The sequence below is a fragment of the Leuresthes tenuis genome, unplaced genomic scaffold (assembly GCF_036924035.1).
Source record: "Leuresthes tenuis unplaced genomic scaffold, fLeuTen1.0.hap1 SCAF_15, whole genome shotgun sequence".
Taxonomy (NCBI): Eukaryota; Metazoa; Chordata; class Actinopteri; order Atheriniformes; family Atherinopsidae; genus Leuresthes; species Leuresthes tenuis.
This window is the reverse complement of record NW_027325369.1, coordinates 17464464-17487846: the sequence shown is the minus strand read 5'-3', so window position 1 is coordinate 17487846 and position 23383 is coordinate 17464464. Positions and strand designations below refer to the sequence as shown.

The window sequence follows — 23383 nt, the reverse complement described above, 5'->3', positions numbered from 1 at the left end:
GTGAAATGTCTACCATTGTCTGATAGGAGAGTGTGTGGTGCGCCATGAACTGAAAAATGTCTCTTAAGTTTTGTGATAACTGTAGCAGAGGTTGCATCACGAAGCTGGTCAATCTCATACCAGCCTGAATATGAGTCCACTAGCACTAAGTACTGCTGACTGTGCCATTCAAAGATGTCTGTTGCCACAATGGACCAAGGCAGGTCTGGAACCGGATGCAGCTGGAGTGGTTCTTTCTGTTGGTGTGGTTTTGTGCTGTTACACACCAAACATGACTCAGTCTCTTTGTTTATGTTGTCTGTCATATTAGGCCAAAAAACTATGCCTCTCCCTCTCCGTCTAGTAGCTTCAGCACCAGGATGTCCTCTGTGCATGATGCTGATGTACTCCTTCTGTAGTGACACAGGAACGACTGCCTTATGGCCTTTCATGATGACTCCAGCTTTGATAGTAAGCTCATCTCTGGAGGGAAAATAAGGATGAATGGCATTAGGGAGATTGCGTTGTTTCCTCGGCCATTCATGTCTGATGATCGTGCCGAGAGTCTGGAGAGTTATGTCATCTACTGTGTGTCTCTTTAACTCTTCAAGGCGAGAAGAGGATATGTAGCTGACTGTCATCACAGCAAAGTTGTGCTCCTCATCAGGTTGTTGAACTGTGGACCTTCTAGGAGCTTGAGATAGAGTGTTAGTCAGGTGCATTTCTTTTCCGCACTTGTACACAAGAGTGATGCTGTACTTTTGAAGTCTTAACATAATCTGCTGCAGTCTTGCTGGTGCTGCATGGATAGGCTTTTTCAGTATGGTGACCAGAGGCAGGTGGTCTGTTTCAATGGTCACTGGCTCTACGTATATGTAATCATTGAATTTTGAACATGCAAAAACCACCGCCAACAGTTCTTTTTCAGTTTGTGCATACCTGGTTTCTGTGTCTGTTAGTGTGTGTGAAGCATAGGCTACAGGCCTGTCTCCCTGCAAACATGCTGCACCAAGTCCGTACTGAGAAGCATCACAGGTAAGTGTCACAGGCTTGCTGACATCATAGTAGGACAAGACTGGTGGGCAGAACATGTGTTTCTTTAGTGCTTCAAAAGCATTTTGCTGCTGTTCATGCCAAGTCCATTCAGTGCCTTTGTGTGTCAGTTGTCGTAGTGGAGCTGTCAGCTGACTGAAGTTTGGGATGAATTGTCCCAGATAGTTCACCATCCCCAGAAACTTTTGCAAGGCTGTGACATCTGGTACTGGTATTTCACTGATTGTTTTTGTTTTGGTCGGATCTGCTTTGAGGCCTTCACTTGTGAAAACATGGCCTACGTAGCTGACCTGGTTCAGCCGGAATCTGCATTTGAGAGAATTAAGCCTCAGGTTTACCTCTCTGGCACGGTTCAGCACTTTCTCATGTTAGTAACATGTTCTTCCACATTTTTACCTCCAACGATTATGTCGTCGACTATGATGGCACAGGGATAACCATCAAAGATCTGTTCTATTGAGCGCTGTAACACTTCGCTTGCCGAGTTAAGTCCAAATGGCATTCTCAGAAATCTGAAATGACCAATAGAAGTGCTAAAAGTGGTCAGCATTGAAGATTTGTGGTCGAGCGAAATCTGCCAGAAAGAGTTTTTTGCATCTAGAACAGAAAACACAGTTGCATTTGACATGCATGTGGCCACCTCTTCCACGGTACGCATAGGGCGATGTGGTCTCTTTAAGGCAGTGTTCAGATCCCTGGGATTGATGCATATTCCTGTTTGTCTTTTTTGTTGGTGGCAACCATAGATGACACCCAGTCGTTTGGTTCTGAGACAGGAGTGATGACTCCAAGTTCCAGCATCCTGTCCAACTCAACCTTAACTCTGTCCTTCATAGCTACAGGAATACGATGTGCAGGACGAATAACAGGTCTCACATGGATCAAGTGTCATGGAATAGGTTACAGGTTGCTTTCCAAGCTCATCTGTGAAGAGATCACTGTACTCTGTCTGAATCTGATGAGACAAATCATCATCGGCAGGGCTTTGTTGGTGTACATCTTTGCTGAATTAGACAAGTCCCATCAGTTTGCATGCATGCAGCCCTAACAGTGGCAGAACATCTTATTTAACAATGTAGAATGGCAATGCGTATGGCTGTCCTTTCAAGTGGCACTGCAACTTTACCATACCCACAGTTTTAATTTTGCTTCCACCATACGCAACAAGGTTTGTAGATTAAATGCATTTACTTGCTCTGCGAGCTTCAGGTGCTGAAGGTTCAGGTGGCAAAACATTACACTTAGCGCCTGTGTCTACCTTCATTTCAACTGTAGTGTCATTAACTTGCACAGAGACAAAAGCCTCGCCATTTTTATCCATTTGTGCATCAGTTGATTTAACAGTCATTACTGTGACACCATCAACATAAAAAGTGTCATCATGCACTATTAGCCTGGTCAGATTCTAGCTGATGAATGGCCCTTCTTGATCTTTGCCTGCTGTAGTTTTTTTGCTGTTGTTTGTTGGACATTTGGCAACATTTTTTGAAGTGGTTCCATTTTTTACAGGCATGACACTGTTTACAGGCATTACAAGCTGGGCATTTGTCTTTCTTGGTTGCATGGCCACCTCCACCGTTGTAACAGTAAACAATATTCTGTGTGTTTGTGTCAGACTGGCTTTTTATTTTAATTTCTTGCATAGGTTTCATCATAAACCTTGGCTGGACTGAATCCACATTTGTAGCTGATTGTTATGGTGAGGCTAGTGTTTTGTTATGCATTTCAGTCACCTTGTGGATCTGACAGATAGATATAGCCTTAACTAATGTTAAATCACTGTCTCCCAGTAACATTTTTCTCAGATGATCATTGTTAATACCACAGACAAGTCGATCTCTGATAAGTTCCTCGAGGAGCTCTCCAAAGTTACAACTTTTTGCTTTAATCCTTAAATCACTGACATATGATTCAATTAACTCACCAGCTTTCTGATTACGTGTGTTGAACTCATGTCTTTCCATGGTCACATTAGTCTGAGGTTTGCATATCCCCTGAAATTTCCTCTTCAGGCATTCAAGATCCTCTACTGAAAGATTTTGGCAGCTCTGGTATCAACGTCATATTTTATAAACTGTGACGACGCCACTCATGCTCAGACTACAGCAGCAACCTGCCAAAAACAGTATTGTTTTTATTTGAAATTTACCTCCTTACATAAAATGTCTCTACAGGACCTCCAGAATGCCCCACAGTGGTAGAGTTCTAATTTATTCAATCAGGTCTCACTGTGACATCACACAGAACACCTTCATGTGGAACCTGTGGAACCTGCGGAACCTGCAGCTGGCAGACACACACCAGTTTGGTTCTGAAAGATTCATATGTGAAACTTCTCTAATTCTTCAGACTGAGAGGCTTTTGGCTTTAGAAAAATCATGCATCCATGCTGTGCTGCAGAGACTGGGACTCTCCACCCAGCAGGAACTCCTCCCTTCACCTCAGCACCTCATCAGCTGCTCTGAAACGCAGGCCTGCATCATTTCTCCAAGGATGGAGGATCAGAGCTGTCTCAGTTGTACCTCCTTCAAATGTGAGAAATGAACAAACATAGTGGATCCAGAGACAGCAGAGCAGTCCTGATTCTGATGATGAGGAAATGGAGGAGCTTCATCCAAGCAGAGACTACAGTCCATTAGTATCTCTCTGCTCTGAGGACATCCTCAGCTCTCTGAACACTCACAGTCCCAGTGAGCTGAGAGCCATCTCACTAATCAATAGCCCTGATGAGATGTCAACTCCTCCTATATACATCAATCCAACTCTTCCCCCTCCACCTTCAGCTCCACAACCCACAAGGAGAGTGTCCCGCTTTCCTGTGGTGATGGTGACCGACAGTGGAGCAGGTCAGTCCTTCTACAGACAAACTGATCAAAACTGTCTTCATTTAAACACTGACACAGTGCTTAAATTTACGTATGTGTGACATTAATCTTCCAATCACAGGCAAATTTATTATCCTGACAAATGCTTCATAAATATCTCTGAGTAACACAAGACTTTTACTAGAAATAAAATTGATCCAAATGTGTGTCTTAATCTGAACAGTGAAAGAAGCAGCTGCTGGATTCCAACTCCAGATGGCAAAACACCAGCTGGAGGCGATCCAAGCTGAACCAAAAGTGCTTCAGCACAGCTTAGTCCCCCATTTGCCACAACCTCCACAACCAAATTTCATCTGGAAAACTAATGATTCCACTGCGCATTCAGATAAATGTTGTGTCTCATACTGGGAGTAAATGTGAACACAAAAGGAAAACAGACTGCAGGGTAATTTCATATAAACTAACCAATGTATTAATCACAGTCTGTGTTTTGTGACTGAGGTTTCTATCAGTTTACATAAACTGGTGATGTGGTTCCTGGGAAGTTATTGTTCATTTCTGCTCCATTGCTTTTTTGATGGAGATGAAGCTGCAGATCTCCTCTGTTCTCATATGTCTGCAAACTGGTGAATCTTTTTATTTTTCTGCTGCTTTCTGCTTCACTTTATAAAAATCCTCTCAAGTTCAAATCAACTCATGTAGTGAACTTTTGTTAATTAAACATCTTTGTATTCTATTTGAAATGTATTCTCTCACATTTTCAACATCCACTGAGGTCTCTTTGTCCATTTACAGCACAGGTAAAAATTTACTATAAAATATAGTTTGTAACATATTTATCTTTTCATAATTAATGTTTTTTATTATCTGACTACTGCAGAGGAGAGTTTTCATGTGCAGGATATACTTTTGAATACTTTCCAACAACACCTCTGTTCTGATATTACAGGATTTATCTACTTAAGTTAAAGCTTTTTGTCTGTTTATTCCAACTGAATGTGTTTGTGTTTGATGACTCTTGTGTTCACTGAACCAGTTTTCCTCATCACAGTCTCTTCACCAACACTCTGCAGCTTTCAGCCTTCAGACAAACTGAAGGAGGTTTTTGTACGGCTCTAAATCACTGTGTGAACGAGTCATCGCTATGATAGCCCAGACAGTAATAATCTCCAGCATCTTCAGCCTGAAATCCATTGATGGTTAAAGTGTAGTGAGAACCAGATCTACTGCCTCTGAATCTAGATGGAGTTCCTGAGAACAGAGTTGATGCTCTGTATATAAGAAGTTTGGGAGGCTGTCCAGGTTTCTGAAGGTACCAACTGAGATCAGCACCAATATCTGAACTCCCTGTGGCGCTGATGCTCACAGTCCCTCCAACATTGGCAGACTTGGATTTATCAGCCTGAGTCAGAAAGTTGTTGGCAAACGACTCTGAAATGAAAAAGAAAAAAGATTCTGAAAATCAGCAGACTGTGGTAATAAATTAAAGATGCCTAAAACTATAATCTGAGGAAGATGTCAAAGCACGTCACGGTCTAACAGGAAACCAGAACAACTAATAATTTAAGACTGGTAGAAAATGTTAAAACCTTCTCACCCTGACTCAGAAAACCCAACATCACAATCAGAGTTATTGGAAACATCATCCTGATGGAGGTTTCAGTTTGAGAGCCCAGGAACAGTTCAGACTCTCTGTGACAGAGGAACTTAAACTCTGAGGAGCAGTGATGCATTCAAATCATGCAAAATAGTTTAAAGGATGCAAAATCACACCTGTTTTAGTGAAACAGAAAAAAAACTGGTGAACTGAGGTGGGAGGCAGGCCAGTCTGATAAGAAAACCATCAGTTTTGTCCACATTTCAGAAACATAATGCAGAAGCTATGAGATGCTTTCATTTATTACATCTTCTTTTGTTTTGAATGGAAGAATCGAGGCGACATGATGCAAACCTGTAAAGATGTATTTCTTCATGTTTCACCCTAACTGTGTGTTTTTATCTTTGATCATAACCATATTTATATTGCAGTGATGTCTAAATTAACCAGGAATGTTTTATGTCTGACCCTAACCAAACGCGACCGACGGTTAAGTTCAAACTTCTAAAGTTGTTGGACAATATCAGATCAGATGGGACTTGAACTTGGTTCTCTTGAGTGACAGTCTGTGGTGGAACTCTGCTGTTCACCTCCTCCTGCCTCCTCATGAGTGTGTATGAACATTTAATAGTTGTGTAATATCACATCACATCAGTGACAGTTTCAAATTGTAGGTATGTTAAATGGACTGTACTTATACAGTGTTTTTCTCGGCTGGTTGACCACACAAAGCGTCACATTTGCCCATTAACACACATTCATCCAGCACTTCTTACAGTTTTTCATTTCTATATTTTCTTTCTTGTTAAAGTCTCACTTTTATCTTCTTATACGTATTTTTCCTCATTAATAGGTTCATGCAGTATCCTGCTCACAAACTGTGGCATCAGCTGATAATAATTTAGATTAAATCTGAATGATCTTCTTGTAACTCACTGTGTTTACATCCTTATTTAAGTGTTTCTTCAGATATCAGAATAAAAAGCATAATGTTGGCTGCATAAAGAAATATGAACTCATCTAAGTCCAGTTTACAGCCTGCTCAGTGTCTGATGTGACCAAACAGCTGATTTCATACTTTATAACCTCATGACAGGTGATGACTGTTAGTAAAGTAAAAAACATTGTTATTTGAATCTCTTCTTTCATTTGATGAAATGCTGGAGACAATCTTTTATAAAGATTTTCTTCTCTTGGATGAAAATAATCTATCACTGATTTTCAGTTTGTGTTTTTGTTGTTAATGATACAAAAATACTGGTGGAAAATGTTAAATGTTTATTTAAGTTATTATAACTGAGATAACTGACTTACAGTATTTGGCTCATATTTGTTGTTCATGTGTGAGAAGAAAATTCAAGAAAATATTAATCTAATGTGTATATTGATTTGGGTTTTGATTAAAGATTGATGAAATATATATGGCAACATATGCAGTGCTTGGTGAGGTTACTGTGAGCTCTGTGTTCAGTGGTCTGTGTCAGAGTCTCTTCTTCTCCAGCAGCTGCAGTCAGTTCCTGCTGTAACAGCTCAGTGTGTCTGCAGTCTGACTGAAGGAGGTTTTTATACGACTACAAAACACTGTGTGAACGGCCAGGAATCACCTATGCTGTGGAGACTCTGACAGTAGTAAACTGCTGCATCTTCAGCCTGAACTCCACTGATGGTCAAAGTGAAGTCAGAGCTGCTTCCACTGCCACTAAACCGAGCTGGTGTTCCTGACTCAAGCTTATTCACATATTTTATGAGGAGCTTTGGAGGCTGTCCAGGTTTCTGCTGATACCAGAACATACACTGACCCTCATCATTACAGTTAGAATAAACAGCAGGGCTGGTCGTACACTTCAGAGTGACAGTGGATCCTGGACTAAATGTCTCTACTGGAGGCTGAGTCACAGTCACCTGACCGCTGCATCCTGCAGACAAAATCAAATCATTCCTTTATCAGCAGAAAGAAATGAGAGAAAAGGCAGCACATCATGATGGAAATGTTGCTGAGTGAATGAACCTGTAAAACAGCAGCAGGCCAGCGTCCAGATGAGGATGGTGATGAGAGTCATGGTGGTTGTGCTTTCTGCTGTGTTGACTGACAGATCTGAGTCCTGCAGTGTTGAACTCACAGGACTATAAACCTTCTCAGTTCACTGGAGGATCAGCTGATGATGCAAAGCCTCCTCTCTATGGAAATCATTTGTCTGTTCTCAACACACTGAAGACAACTGAAATGAGAAGAAACACTGTTTGGATTTAAAGCATTTCTCCCATATTTGGCCTGGATGAGGATATATCAGAATTAGAAACAAATATTTTCAGCATTTGGATTAAAATCACGTCTGTTTCGCCGGTATTTACAAAATCTTTGTTTCTTCTCTTAAGATTAATTAATATTATTGAAATATAAAACAGCCAAAAGCTATTTTTTTTTACATATCAATTATAATATGTGTGGAAAATATTGCAGCTTTTCTCAATAATTTTAGTAGAATATCACTTCAAATTTAGTTCAAACATAAAAATATTACAAGAGAAAATGTGACTTTTCTTTCTCACTGCTAACGTGTTACAATAACATGATAAAAATTATCTTAAATCATGAAGCAATCTTAAGCCTCCTGAGTAGAAAAACATTCTCTATTGAATAATATATAAAGTGTGAAGTTTTAATGTGGAAAAAGGTGATTTTTCAGAGGATAGATGTTTGTTCAGAGAGCAGGAGGTTTTTGTACAGCCACTTAATGAGTTTGTATCACTGTGGTGGACTTTTGGTGGAGGAACCAAACTCATCGTTGACTGTAAGTACCAGAAATGTTTTCTTTGTTTAACATGTAGTTTGTACAAAATTATTTTAAATATTGTCTGAAATGTTGTTGAGTTCGTTGCTTTTAAATCTAAGTTTTGTGAATTATTAAACAAAGCTGATCTCAGCATCTGAGAAGAGGCTTTGCAGAAATCAACATCCTTTCAGGGATGTAGAAGCTTTCATTTATAGACTGAAGAAAACATTTAATTTTGTATCTACTTAAAATGTTTTTGAGTAACAGTAAATGATTTAAATTGTAGATTTTGCTTTCTAATAACAACATTTTTATTTACCGTAATCTGTTTTTTAGCATCTGTCAATTTAAAATAAATTCAAATAATTAATTTATTAATAATCAATAATTTACTTATAGTATGTGTTCATAAAAATGTTTTATTTCTACATGGCAAACTGTCACATCATAACATGAATTTATTAAATGTATCTTATGAATGTTTAAATATCTCTAATAACCATGGTTTAGTTATATTTTCCTTTTTCCATTCTGTTCACTATCATTTATCTTCATGTTTGAAACTAATTTCTGTTAAACATAAATAGATGTTATCATTGAGTGCAGATCAGCTTTGTGTTCACGGTTCATTCATTTCAGTTTAAAGGAAGTGAAAGAGACAGATGACAAAGTCTGAACTGTGTTCACATGAGTGTTTCAGCTCTGTCAGTTTAAACTTCAGAAAATCATCACAGGGACCAGTTATTGACTGTCACACATTATGAGACACTGATGAAGATGTCATCAGTAATCACTGTTCATGAAAAATAAAGTATCTTTAATCTTCTTCTGTCTTTTCTGCCTTCTCTCCTGCAGTGGGTATAAAGCGACCCACCCTGACCGTCCTCCCCACCTCCAAAGAGGAGGGGCAGCAGAGCGGTGTCACTCTGGTGTGTCTGTCCAACGGGGGCTTCCCCTCAACCTGGACGCTGGGCTGGAAGGTGGGGGGCAGCAGCGTGTCCTCAGGGGTGTCAAACAGCCTGGAAATCCCAGGAGGGGACGGCCATTACAGCTGGAGCAGCACCCTGAGCCTCTCTGCAGACCAGTGGAGGAAGTCGGGCTCAGTGAGCTGTGAGGCCAGTCTGAGTGGACAGAGCCCCGTCACTCAAACCCTGGAGCCTGACCGCTGCTCAGAGTAGAGCTTCAGCAGCACTTCCTGTCCGGAAATGATGCTGCTGCTTTGATGGAGATCTGGATGAAGCTACAGATCTCCTCTGATCTCGTACCTCTGCAGACTAATGCTTCTTTTCATGTTTTTTGAAGCTTTATGTAACTGATCGTACTCATGTTCTGCTTTATATCATAATAAAATACACCAAAATCAACTAATCAAAGTGTGGTTTATATTGATTAAGTGCTTTTCAAATGAAATTGGCAATTTCAGATTCATGCACAGTGAAACAAACTGAAATCTTTCATCACACTTTCTTCCAGCACACAGTGACGCACAGATTAATCCCATGTGTCAGTTTACCATATAGACATAAATATGTTTACATTCTGAATACATCATGTTCATCATCTTTATCAATAGATTTATGTTTTGTAAATCATATGATTGCCTTCATTAATACTCCTCCAACAGCAAACGTTTTATACTAATGAATGTAAAAATAAAAGAAAACATGGAAATATTGTTCAGGATCGTTTTCTTATACTTTCTTAAACTTATTCTAACAACAACCCTGTTACTGACCAAACTTCTCACCCTGACTCAGAAAAGCCATCATGACAAACAGAGTTATCAGAAACATCATCGAGGTTCAGTTTTCTGTGCGCAGGAATGAAAACAGCTCAGAATCTCTGCAACAGAAGAACTTCAACTCTTTGGTGCAGCGATGCATAAAAATCATGCAAAATACTTCTGAGAAGTTAAGCACACACCTGTTTTATGGGAAGAAAAAACAACAGAAGTGAGATAGAAAGAAAGATCTTCATGCCTCGGGACTCATTCTGGTGTTGACTCAAGTATCTTGAGGAATAAAGTGTTTTTTATGCTTGTAAACATTTGATTAAAGCTCAAAAGTTATCTGGTTTCTAATAAACTATATAACCACCCAAAGTACGCTGATATTTTCCTGATTTAAGATTTCTTTGTGGTTTGAGTTCATATTTGGGTCCATTGTGTGATCCATATTTGGGTCCATGTTTGTGATACTGACCAGATGTCTGTAGGTCAGGTAGACAGACAACTTAATGAAGCTTTAAACCAGATTAAAGTCACTGATTTGAACTCATAACTGAAGTTATTGGTTACAATACAACACAACAACCCAAATGCATTCATGAAAGAAAGAGTGTGAATGAATATCTGCAAACATACAAAGAAAGATTAATTCTGTCAGAGAGAAGAAGTAAAATAAAGATTTTGAATCAAGTCATATTTTCCTGCCTTTGCTTCTGTTTGTTAAAGAGCTTTTTTCTGCAGGTAAATGTTCGACAATTTTAAAAAGCCCAAAAATCCAAGAGAGAGTCATGTTCTCACAGAGAAGACACTGCTACTAAACTGTTACTAAACACCTCATTTGCAGTTCAGATTGTTCTTCCTTCACCTGTTTGCATCACTATTAAACACAGTTTTATAGAAAATGCCTCGCAGTTAGTTTAATACACTTCAGGAATGAGCCACTGCCGCCCACTTAGTGCTGCAATAACCAGAACAGATAAACCCTGATTTGTGAAATTCTCTGTTTTATTATAACCATAACTAGTAACCTGCTGAACATCAGACATCACTTTCTCTTAAATACCACGGTTGATTGTATGACGACACCACTCACAGATTTCAACCAATCAGCTGACAGATCAGAGCAGACTGATCGGGTCGGGAAGGGTGCATTGAAGAGTCAGGGGTTAAACTGATGGGTTCAGAAAAAAGAGTACAAAGAGTGGATCAGATTTGTAAATCTTATCCCATTTCTTAAATAAAAAGTTTTTTAAGCTTTAAAGAGCAGCAACCTGCAATAACCAGCATTGTTTTGATTTGAAATTTACTTCCTTACAAACATTTTTTCTCAAGGACCTCCAGAATGCCCCAGAGTGCCAGAGTTCTAATTTATTCACTCAGGTCTCACTGTGACATCACACAGAACACCTTCATGTGGAACCTGCAGAACCTGCAGCTGGCAGACACACACCAGTTTGCTTCAGAAAGAACACACATGTTGCTGACTCATATGTGAAACTCTAATTCTTCAGACGGAGAGGCTGTTGGCTTCAGAAAAAGCATGCACCCATGCTGTGCTGCAGAGACTGGGACTCTCCACCCAGCAGGAACTCCGAAAACACAGGCCTGCATCATTTCTCCAACGATAGAGGATCAGAGCTGTCTCAGTTTTGCCTCCTTTGAATGTGACAAATGAACAAACTTTGCTTTTACATTAATTTTGTTCTCCATCCTGGTCATAGACAGGATACTGAACATAGATCTAATTTAAATTTTGAGTGAGTTCACTGTCTGCTGGAATCAAACCTAACAACAACCTCATGAAAGGTTAGAACTGAGTAAAGTTTTATTTTTGGTTTCTGGTTGAGATGCTGACTACAAATATTGATGTTTTATTGTGTTTATAAAAAACATAAATCTTTTTCATTAATGCCTTCAGTGAGTGAACAGGAAAGCTGAGCAAAGATAAAGATGATGATGCATTTGGTGCTTGGTGAGGTTACTGTGAGCTCTGTGTTCAGTGGTCTGTGTCAGAGTCTCTTCTTCTCCAGCAGCTGCAGTCAGTTCCTGCTGTAACAGCTCAGTGTGTCTGCAGTCTGACTGAAGGAGGTTTTTGTACGACTACAAATCACTGTGTGAACGGCCAGGAACTACCTACGCTGTGTACACTCTTACAGTAGTAAACTGCTGCATCTTCAGCCTGAACTCCACTGATGGTCAAAGTGAAGTCAGAGCTGCTTCCACTGCCACTAAACCGAGCTGGTGTTCCTGACTCAAGGTTATTCACAAATGTTATGAGAAGCTTTGGAGGCTGTCCAGGTTTCTGCTGATACCAGAACATAAACTCATCACCAGCATCATAAACAGCCTGGCTGGTCGTACACTTCAGAGTGGCAGTGGATCCTGAACTAAATGTCACTACTGGAGGCTGAGTCACAGTCACCTGACCGCTGCATCCTGCAAACAAAATCAAATCATTCATTTATCAGCAGAAAGAAATGAGAGAAAAGGCAAGCACATCATGATGGAGATGTTGCTGAGTGAATGAACCTGTAAAACAGCAGCAGGCCAGCGTCCAGATGAGGATGGTGATGAGAGTCATGGTGGTTGTGCTTTCTGCTGTGTTGACTGACAGATCTGAGTCCTGCAGTGTTGAACTCACAGGACTATAAACCTTCTCAGTTCACTGGAGGATCAGCTGATGATGCAAAGCCTCCTCTCTATGGAAATCATTTCTCTGGTCTCAACACATTGGAGGCAATATGGGACACATAAGAAGCAGAAACACTCTTTTGATTTAAAAGATCTATGATCTTAATGGAACACAAAAAATTATATAAAAATAGATTTAAATATTTCCAGCATGTGGATTAAAATGGTGTCACCGTGGTCTGTATATATATATATATTAGATTTTAAATGATTTATAAGTGATATATTGCACTTTTGAAAAGTTTTATGAATCAAGATTTTCAGAATTTCTCTTTTCATCTTTTGAAATGACTTCATATGAATTTCAACATATAAATGTAGGAAGAGACGTGAAAAACAGTCTGTCTCTGCATTTATAAATATTACCATAGAAATATGAAAATTGAATTTAATATTTTTAAAAAATATAAGGGGTAAATGCTTTTACTCGTTAAATAAAGTGTAAATTGTGACATTTTGATCAGAAAAAAAGGGATTTTTTCAGAGGATAGATGTTGGTTCAGAGAGCAGGAGGTTTTTGTACAGCCACTTAATGAGTTTGTATCACTGTGGTTGGACTTTTGGTGGAGGAACCAAACTCATCATTCACTGTAAGTACCAGAATTTTCTCATTATTTCTGCAATAATGTTTTTTTAAATACTATATCGAGCTGTTATGAAACTCGTATATGTTGTAGATATTTGTTATTCATTATTTGTATATGTTGTAGATATTTGTTATTCATTATTTGTATATGTTGTAGATATTTGTTATTCATTATTTGTTGTAAATTCTCAATTTTCTCATGAAGCTGTTCCAGACTCTAATGTGCATGTAGTGTTGGAGCTGATGTTGAGGCGACATTTATTCAAAAGAAAAAACACCTGAATCTTTGATTTGTCTGCTTTTTTTTAAATGTGTTTGTGCAATTATTTATTGGTGATTGAAGTTGTAAGAATTCTTCTTTTAAATTTTAAATTTTCAAGACTTTGAATTTGTAAGATGATAAAAAACGGAGTGTCCGTTCATTAGAACAATAGTTTAAGATCACAGTTTGTTGGTTTTCTGTATGAAAAAGGAAGTGAAACAGACAGATGTCAGTTTGGTTGATAGTGTACAGACATGACATTTTTTACCAACATTTTTGCAGTGACGCTTACAACAGGTACACTTACTTTATGTTTCACATCTAAGAGTCAGTCTGAGTAACTAATGAAAAATGAGAGAAATAACAATTCTGACAATAAATAGAAATATTCAACAAGTTGTGAAGATGCATTTTATTTGCAAAACCTTCATTTCTTTCCATCTCTCTCCTCCTCTCCTCTGTGTGATCACAGTATCTTTCCCACAGTTAGTTCACAGTATTGTTGCTCTCTGTCATGTATCATAAGTGTCTCGTGTCCAGCTGTCTGTCCTACAGTGGAAGTTAATCTGCTCCTTGTGTGTCTCTGCTCTCCCCTCCAGCTGGCCCCATGGTCAGACCCTCAGTCTCTCTGCTCCCCCCCTCCTCTGAGCAGCTCTCCGGGGGCTCGGCCACGCTGGCCTGCCTGCTGACCGGCTACTCTCCTCAGGGAGCCGTGGTGAGCTGGGAGGTGGACGGTACAGAGGTGACAGAGGGGGTCCTGACCAGCTCAGAGGAGGAGAAGAGCGGACGCTACAGCAGCAGCAGCACCCTGAGCCTGAGCCCAGAGCGCTGGATGAACGGAGAGCTGTTCTCCTGCAGGGTCCTCCATCATGAGCACAGGCAGGTCCAGTCCCTCCAGAGGAGCAAGTGTGAGGGCTCGAGGGCTGACTGAAGAGCAGGACAGGAGCAGTGTGTGGGGGAGCAGGAGGAACACACTTGCTGCTCTGATCATTATGAGTTTTGATGTTTGTAGAAGAAACTAGAGCTTTGTGTGTCACAGATCAACACTGCTGTAAAGAGTTGGACAGCAACAACTTACAGAGGAATGTGTGCAGCTCTGCAGCTGGAAGTGAGTGAGAACTGATTGTGTTTGTGTTTGATGACTCTTGTGTTCACTGAACCAGTTTTCCTCATCACAGTCTCTTCACCAACACTCTGCAGCTGCAGCCTTCAGACAAACTGAAGGAGGTTTTTGTACAGCTCTAAATCACTGTGTGAACGCTCCACCATGGTCGCCCAGACAGTAATAATCTCCAGCATCTTCAGCCTGAAATCCACTGATGGTTAAAGTGTAGTGAGAACCAGATCTACTGCCTCTGAATCTAGATGGAGTTCCTGAGAACAGAGTTGATGCTCTGTATATAAGAAGTTTGGGAGGCTGTCCAGGTTTCTGAAGGTACCAACTGAGATCAGCACCAATATTTGAACTCCCTGTGGCGCTGATGCTCACAGTCCCTCCAACACTGACAGACTTGGATTTATCAGCCTGAGTCAGAAAGTTGTTGGCAAACGACTCTGAAATGAAAAAGAAAAAAGATTCTGAAAATCAGCAGACTGTGGTGATAAATTAAAGATGCCTAAAACTATAATCTGAGGAAGATGTCAAAGCACGTCACGGTCTAACAGGAAACCAGAACAACTAATAATTTAAGACTGGTAGAAAATGTTAAAACCTTCTCACCCTGACTCAGAAAACCCAACATCGCAATCAGAGTTATTGGAAACATCATCCTGATGGAGGTTTCAGTTTGAGAGCCCAGGAACAGTTCAGACTCTCTGTGACAGAGGAACTTAAACTCTGAGGAGCAGTGATGCATTCAAATCATGCAAAATAGTTTAAAGGATGCAAAATCACACCTGTTTTAGTGAAACAGAAAAAAACTGGTGAACTGAGGTGGGAGGCAGGCCAGTCTGACAAGAAAACCATCAGCTTTGTCCACATTTCAGAAACTATGCAAAAACTATGAGATGCTTTCATTTATTACATCTTCTTTTGTTTTGAATGGAAGAATCGAGGCGACATGATGCAAACCTGTAAAGATGTATTTCTTCATGTTTCACCCTAACCGTGTGTTTTTATCTTTGATCATAACCATATTTATCTTGCAGTAATATCTAAACTTAACCAGGAATATTTTATGTCTGACCCTAACCAAACGCGACTGACGGTGAAGTTCAAACTTCTAAAGTTGTTGGACAATATCAGATCAGATGGGACTTGAACTTGGTTCTCTTGAGTGACAGTCTGTGGTGGAACTCTGCTGTTCACCTCCTCCTGCCTCCTCATGAGTGTGTATGAACATTTAATAGTTGTGCAATATCACATCAATGACAGTTTCAAATTGTAGTTATGTTAAATGGACTGTACTTATACAGTGTTTTTCTCGGCTGGTTGACCACACAAAGCATCACATTTTCCCATTAACACACATTCATCCAGCACTTCTTACAGTTTTCCATTTCTATATTTTATTTCTTGTTAAAGTCTCACTTTTATCTTCTTATATGTCTTTTTCCTCATTAATAGGTTCATGGAGTATCCTGCTCACAAACTGTGACAACAGCTGATAATAATTTAGATTAAATCTGTATGATCTTCTTGTAACTCACTGTGTTTACATCCTTATTCAAGTGTTTCTCAACATATCAGAATAAAAAGCATAATGTTGGCTGCATAAAGAAATATGAACTCATCTAAGTCCAGTTTACAGCCTGCTCAGTGTCTGATGTGACCAAACAGCTGATTTCATACTTTATAACCTCATGACAGGTGATGACTGTTAGTAAAGTAAAAAACATTGTTATTTGAATCTCTTCTTTCATTTGATGAAATGCTGGAGACAATCTTTTTTACAGATTTTCTTCTCTTGGATGAAAATAAGCCATCACTGATTTTCAGTTTGTGTTTTTGTTGTTAATGATACAAAAATACTGGTGGAAAACGTTAAATGTTCATTTAAGTTATTATAACTGAGATAACTGACTTACAGTGTTTGGTTCATATTTGTTGTTCATGTGTGAGAAGCAAATTGAAGAAAATTTCTTTCTTGTTTTCTTTCTTTAAGAGTCTAATGTGTATATTGATTTGGGTTTTGATTAAAGATTGATGAAAAATATATAGCAACATATGAAGTGCTTGGTGAGGTTACTGTGAGCTCTGTGTTCAGTGGTCTGTGTCAGAGTCTCTTCTTCTCCAGCAGCTGCAGTCAGTTCCTGCTGTAACAGCTCAGTGTGTCTGCAGTCTGACTGAAGGAGGTTTTTGTACGACTACAAATCACTGTGTGAACACACCACCGCTGTGGTAACTCTGACAGTAGTAAACTGCTGCATCTTCAGCCTGAACTCCACTGATGGTCAAAGTGAAGTCAGAGCTGCTTCCACTGCCACTAAACCGAGCTGGTGTTCCTGACTCAAGGTTATTCACAAATGTTATGAGGAGCTTTGGAGGCTGTCCAGGTTTCTGCTGATACCAGAACATACACCCATCACCAGCATCATAAACAGCCTGGCTGGTCGTACACTTCAGAGTGACAGTGGATCCTGGAGTAAATGTCACTACTGGAGGCTGAGTCACAGTCACCTGACCGCTGCATCCTGCAGACAAAATCAAATCATTCATTTATCAGCAGAAAGAAATGAGAGAAAAGGCAGCACATCATGATGGAAATGTTGCTGAGTGAATGAACCTGTAAAACAGCAGCAGGCCAGCGTCCAGATGAGGATGGTGATGAGAGTCATGGCGGTTGTGCTTTCTGCTGTGTTGACTGACAGATCTGAGTCCTGCAGTGTTGAACTCACAGGACTATAAACCTTCTCAGTTCACTGGAGGATCAGCTGATGATGCAAAGCCTCTCTATGGAAATCATTTGTCTGTCCTCAACACACTGAAGACAACTGAAATGAGAAGAAACACTGTTTGGATTAAAAGCATTTCTCCTTTTTGGCCTGAATGAGGATATATCAGAATTAGAATTTAAAATATTTTCAGCATTTGGATTAAAATCACGTCTGTTTCGCTGGTATTTACAAAATCTTTGTTTCTTCTCTTTAGATTAATTCATATAATTGAAATATAAAACAGCCAAAAGCAATTTTTTTACATATCAATTATAATATATGCGGAAAATATTGTTTTGCAGCTTTTCTCAATAATTTTAGTAGAATATTTGAAATTTAGTTCAAACATAAATGTATCACAAGAGAAAATGTCACTTTTCTTTCTCACTGCTAACGTGTTACAATAACATCATAAAAATGATTTTATATCATGAAAAAATTTTTAAGCCTCCTGAGTAGAAAAACATTCTCTATTGAATAATATATAAAGTGTGAAGTTTTAATGTGGAAAAAGGTGATTTTTCAGAGGATAGATGTTTGTTCAGAGAGCAGGAGGTTTTTGTACAGCCACTTAATGAGTTTGTATCACTGTGGTACACTTTTGGTGGAGGAACCAAACTCATCGTTGACTGTAAGTACCAGAAATGTTTTCTTTGTTTAACATGTAGTTTGTACAAAATTATTTAAAATATTGCCTGAATTGTTGTTGAGTTTGTTGCTTTTAAATCTAAGTTTTGTGAGTTATTAAACAAAGCTGATCTCAGCATCTGAGAAGAGGCTTTGCAGAGATCAACATCCTTTCAGGAATGTAGAAGCTTTCATTTATAGACTGAAGGAAACTTTTCATTTTGTATCTAGTTAAAATGTTTTTGAGTAACAGTAAATGATTTAAATTGTAAATTTTGCTCTCTAATAATAACATTTTCATTTAATCTGTTCTTTAGCATTTGTAAATTTTAAATAATTATAATGATGTATTCATTAATAATCAATTAATTTACTCATAGTATGTGTTCATAAAAAGTTTTATTTCTACATGGCAAACTGTCACTTCATAACATGAAATTATTGAAATGTATCTTATGTATGTGTAAATATCTCTAATAACCATGGTTTAGTTATATTTCCCTTTTCCCATTCTTTTCACTATCATTTATCTTCATGTTTGAAAGTAATTTCTGTTAAACATAAATAGATGTTATCATTGAGTGCAGATCAGCTTTGTGTTCACGGTTCATTCATTTCAGTTTAAAGGAAGTGAAAGAGACAGATGACAAAGTCTGAACTGTGTTCACATGAGTGTTTCAGCTCTGTCAGTTTAAACTTCAGAAAATCATCACAGGGACCAGTTATTGACTGTCACACATTATGAGACACTGATGAAGATGTCACCAGTAATCATTGTTTATGAAAAATAAAGTATCTTTAATCTTCTTCTTTCTTTTCTGCCTTCTCTCCTGCAGTGGGTATAAAGCGACCCACCCTGACCGTCCTCCCCACATCCAAAGAGGAGGGGCAGCAGAGCGGTGTCACTCTGGTATGTCTGTCCAACGGGGGCTTCCCCTCAACCTGGACGCTGGGCTGGAAGGTGGGGGGCAGCAGCGTGTCCTCAGGGGTGTCAAACAGCCTGGAAATCCCAGGAGGGGACGGCCATTACAGCTGGAGCAGCACCCTGAGCCTCTCTGCAGACCAGTGGAGGAAGGCGGGCTCAGTGAGCTGTGAGGCCAGTCTGAGTGGACAGAGCCCCGTCACTCAAACCCTGGAGCCTGACCGCTGCTCAGAGTAGAGCTTCAGCAGCACTTCCTGTCCGGAAATGATGCTGCTGCTTTGATGGAGATCTGGATGAAGCTACAGATCTCCTCTGATCTCGTACCTCTTCAGATTAATGCTTCTTTTCATGTTTTTTTGAGCTTTATGTAACTGATCGTACTCATGCTCTGCTTTATATCATAATAAAATACACCAAAATCAACTTATCAAAGTGTGGCTTATATTGATTAAGTGCTTTTTAAATAAATTTTGCAATTTCTGATTCATGCACAGTGAAACAAACTTAAAACTTTAAACACCCAGATGTAAAAATAAAAGAAAACATGGAAATATTGTTTAGGATCGTTTTCTTATACTTTATTAAACTTATTCTAACAACAACCCGGTTACTGACCAAACTTCTCACCCTGACTCAGAAAAGCCATCATGACAAACAGAGTTATCAGAAACATCATCGTGGTTCAGTTTTCTGTGCGCGGGAATGAAAACAGCTCAGAATCTCTGCAACAGAAGAACTTCAACTCTTTGGTGCAGCGATGCATAAAAATCATGCAAAATACTTCTGAGAAGTTAAGCACACACCTGTTTTATGGGAACAAAAAACAACAGAAGTGAGATAGAAAGAAAGATCTTCATGTCTCGGGACTCATTCTGGTGTTGATTCAAGTTTCTTGAGGAATAAAGTGTTTTTTTATGCTTGTGAACATTTGATTAAAGCTAAAAAGTTATCTGGTTTCTGATAAACTATATAACCACCCAAAGTACTCTGATATTTTCCTGATTTAAGATTTCTTTGCGGTTTGAGTTCATATTTGGGTCCATTTTGTGATCCACATCGAGGTATTACATTTAGATTAATGGGAAGAGGCTTCTGTTATATGTCCACTGAGGCTTCAAATCTGATGTTATTTTTTGTAAAAACAGGGTTGGAAACAATAAGCGAGTACACAGTAATTTTCTTCTCCTTATGTTGGTGATGTTTGTGATACTGACCAAATGTCTGTAGGTCAGGTAGACAGACAACTTAATGAAGCTTTAAACCAGATTAAAGTCACTGGTTTGAACTCATAATTAAAGTTATTGGTTACAATACAACACAACAACCCAAATACATTCATGAAAGAAAGAGTGTGAATGAATATCTGAAAACATACAAAGAAAGATTAATTCTGTCAGAGAGAATAAGTAAAACTGAAAGATTTTGAATCTTGTCATATTTTCCTGCCTTTGCTTCTGTTTGTTAAAGAGCTTTTTTCTGCAGGTCAATGGTCGACAATTTTAAAAAGCCCAAAAATCCAAGAGAGAGTCATGAGAGTCATGTTCTCACACGCACATCAGACATCACTTTCTCTTAAATACCACAGTTGATTGTATGACGACACCACTCACTGTTTTCAACCAATCAGCTGACAGATCAGAGCAGAGTGATCGGGTTGGGAAGGGTGCATTGAAGAGTCAGGGGTTAAACTGATGGGTTCAGAAAAAAGTGGACAAAGAGTAGATCAGATTTGTTAATCTGAGCCCATTTCTTAAATAAACCAGTTTTTTAGCTTTAAAGAGCAGCAACCTGCAAAAACCAGTATTGTTTTGATTTGAAATTTACCTCCTTACAAACATTTTTTCTCAAGGACCTCCAGAATGCCCCAGAGTGCCAGAGTTCTAATTTATTCACTCAGGTCTCACTGTGACATCACACAGAACACCTTCATGTGGAACCTGTAGAACCTGCAGCTGGCAGACACACACCAGTTTGCTTGAGAATGAACACACATGTTGCTGACTCATATGTGAAACTTCTCTAATTCTTCAGACTGAGAGGCTGTTGGCTTCAGAAAAAGCATGCACCCATGCTGTGCTGCAGAGACTGGGACTCTCCACCCAGCAGGAACAGGTCTCCTGTTGGATGCTTACTGTAATAATGATAAGCTTTAGGTTTGACCATAACTCGGGTATATTAACCATAGCACCGAAGATGCAAGAAGACACATACTGAACCAGTCTTAACATAGTGATAAATCTACATCCCATTTCCTTAGCTCATGCCCCATAAACTTAATAAACTGACTTTCTAAACAGCAGATGTAACAGGGGTATGTTATTACCAACATTTCGCAGATAAAATCCAATGACAGCCATATGAAGGTGAAAAATCATGACATTATGAACCTCATAAACACCCTGCTGAGACAAATAACATAAAAGTCAATCACAAATAATCAATCTGAAATTGAGACCATAACAAAGTAAATGTATTTTAATCATAAACTCAAACATCTGACTGTTAGTTCATCACACATGCTGAATTAATCTGAGCAACATGCTACTGACAAATGAACTCAGTCTCTGTACTTCGGATTTGGTTTACTAACACGACCTGAGCGTGTCTTGCACAGATTTTCAGTTGTGTTCAAAGGCTGCTTAGCTACAGGTATTTCATCCTGGTTTCATCCAGTTCTGTGTCCATTGTTTCAAAGCTTTGTCCAGTATCGTTGTCTTTTGATCCAAATCCACTATTCAGGTGGTCAGTGTCACTGAGGTTAAGCTGTGCTGGAGCAGGCTCAGATACAGGCAAGATGTGTCGACGATTCCTCCTGTACAGCTTTCCTTCCGTGTGAAAGAGGTAGGACCTGGGCTCCTTGCAAATCTCCTTCACCACGCCTGTTTGGTTGTAGCCTCGTGGGGTTTGTAGCCTGACAGTCTGTCCTTCCATCAAAAGTTGAAGTGGTCGGCTTAATCTGTCATAGCATGACTATTGCGACAGTCTCATGTTAGTAAGCTGTGCCTTGACTTCCTGTGGCTTAAACACATGTGGTTCAAGCAGCTTCCTGGTGACTGGAAGAGTGCTACGTGTCTGCCTGGACATTAGTCTTTGTGCAGGAGAACTGAGCTTGGCATCACGTGGCACGTTTCTGAGATTTAGGAGATTGAGAAAAACATCAGTTCCATCTCTGTGGGATTTCTCCATGAGAAGTTTGGCACTGCGAACAGCTCTCTCAGCTAACCAATTAGATTGGGGATATTCTGGGCTGCTGGTAACATGAGTGAAGTCCCATTGTGTGGCAAAATCTTTAAAGCGCTGGCTTGTGAAAGGTCTACCATTGTCTGATAGGAGAGTGTGTGGTGCTCCAAGAACTGAAAAATGTCTCTTAAGTTTTGTGATAACTGTAGCAGAGGTTGCATCACGAAGCTGGTCAATCTCATATCAGCCTGAATATGAGTCCACTAGCACTAAGTACTGCTGACTGTGCCATTCAAAGATGTCTGTTGCCACAATAGACCAAGGCAGGTCTGGAACCGGATGCAGCTGGAGTGGTTATTTCTGTTGGTGTGGTTTTGTGCTGTTACACACCGAACATGACTCAGTCTCTTTGTTTATGTTGTCTGTCATAGTAGGCCAAAAAACTATGCCTCTCCCTCTCCGTCTAGTAGCTTCAGCACCAGGATGTCCTCTGTGCATGATGCTGATGTACTCCTTCTGTAGTGACACAGGAATGACTGCCTTATGGCCTTTCATGATGACTCCAGCTTTGATAGTGAGCTCATCTCTGGAGGGAAAATAAGGATGAATGGCATGAGGAAGATTGCGTTGTTTCCTCGGCCATTCATGTCTGATGATCGTGCCGAGAGTCTGGAGAGTTATGTCATCTACTGTGTGTCTCTTTAACTCTTCAAGGCGAGAAGAGGATATGTAGCTGACTGTCATCACAGCAAAGTTGTGCTCCTCATCAGGTTGTTGAACTGTGGACCTTCTAGGAGCTTGAGACAGAGTGTTAGTCAGGTGCATTTCTTTTCCGCACTTGTACACAAAAGTGATGCTGTACTTTTGAAGTCTTAACATAATCTGCTGCAGTCTTGCTGGTGCTGCATGGTTAGGCTTTTTCAGTATGGTGACCAGAGGCTGGTGGTCTGTTTCAATGGTCACTGGCTCTACGTATATGTAATCATTGAATTTTGAACATGCAAAAACCACCGCCAACAGTTCTTTTTCAGTTTGTGCATACCTGGTTTCTGTGTCTGTTAGTGTGTGTGAAGCATAGGCTACAGGCCTGTCTCCCTGCAAACATGCTGCACCAAGTCCGTACTGAGAAGCATCACAGGTAAGTGTCACAGGCTTGCTGACATCATAGTAGGACAAGACTGGTGGGCAGAACATGTGTTTCTTTAGTGCTTCAAAAGCATTTTGCTGCTGTTCATGCCAAGTCCATTCAGTGTCTTTGTGTGTCAGTTGTCGTAGTGGAGCTGTC

The 23383-nt window shown here is 39.6% G+C and overlaps 5 gene segments (V, D, J or C); 3 read left to right on the top strand and 2 right to left on the bottom strand.

Moving 5' to 3' along the window:
- Positions 1-7017: 7017 nt before the first annotated feature.
- Positions 7018-7677, bottom strand: LOC140269802 (Ig kappa chain V region BS-5-like). The segment is given in 2 exon segments: positions 7018-7370; positions 7463-7677. Coding segments are annotated over 2 exon segments (405 nt in total).
- On the top strand, positions 7513-9903 carry LOC140269801 (immunoglobulin lambda constant 1-like). The segment is given in 3 exon segments: positions 7513-7553; positions 8113-8246; positions 9084-9903. Coding segments are annotated over 3 exon segments (498 nt in total).
- A 3143-nt stretch (positions 9904-13046) lies between these two features.
- Positions 13047-14602, top strand: LOC140270286 (Ig lambda-2 chain C region-like). The segment is given in 2 exon segments: positions 13047-13235; positions 14093-14602. Coding segments are annotated over 2 exon segments (390 nt in total).
- A 2204-nt stretch (positions 14603-16806) lies between these two features.
- On the bottom strand, positions 16807-17270 carry LOC140269800 (Ig kappa chain V-III region PC 4050-like). The segment is given in 2 exon segments: positions 16807-17126; positions 17219-17270. Coding segments are annotated over 2 exon segments (372 nt in total).
- LOC140269799 (immunoglobulin lambda constant 1-like) lies at positions 17269-19432 on the top strand. The segment is given in 3 exon segments: positions 17269-17309; positions 17867-18000; positions 18833-19432. Coding segments are annotated over 3 exon segments (498 nt in total).
- The last annotated feature ends 3951 nt before the right edge of the window (positions 19433-23383 follow it).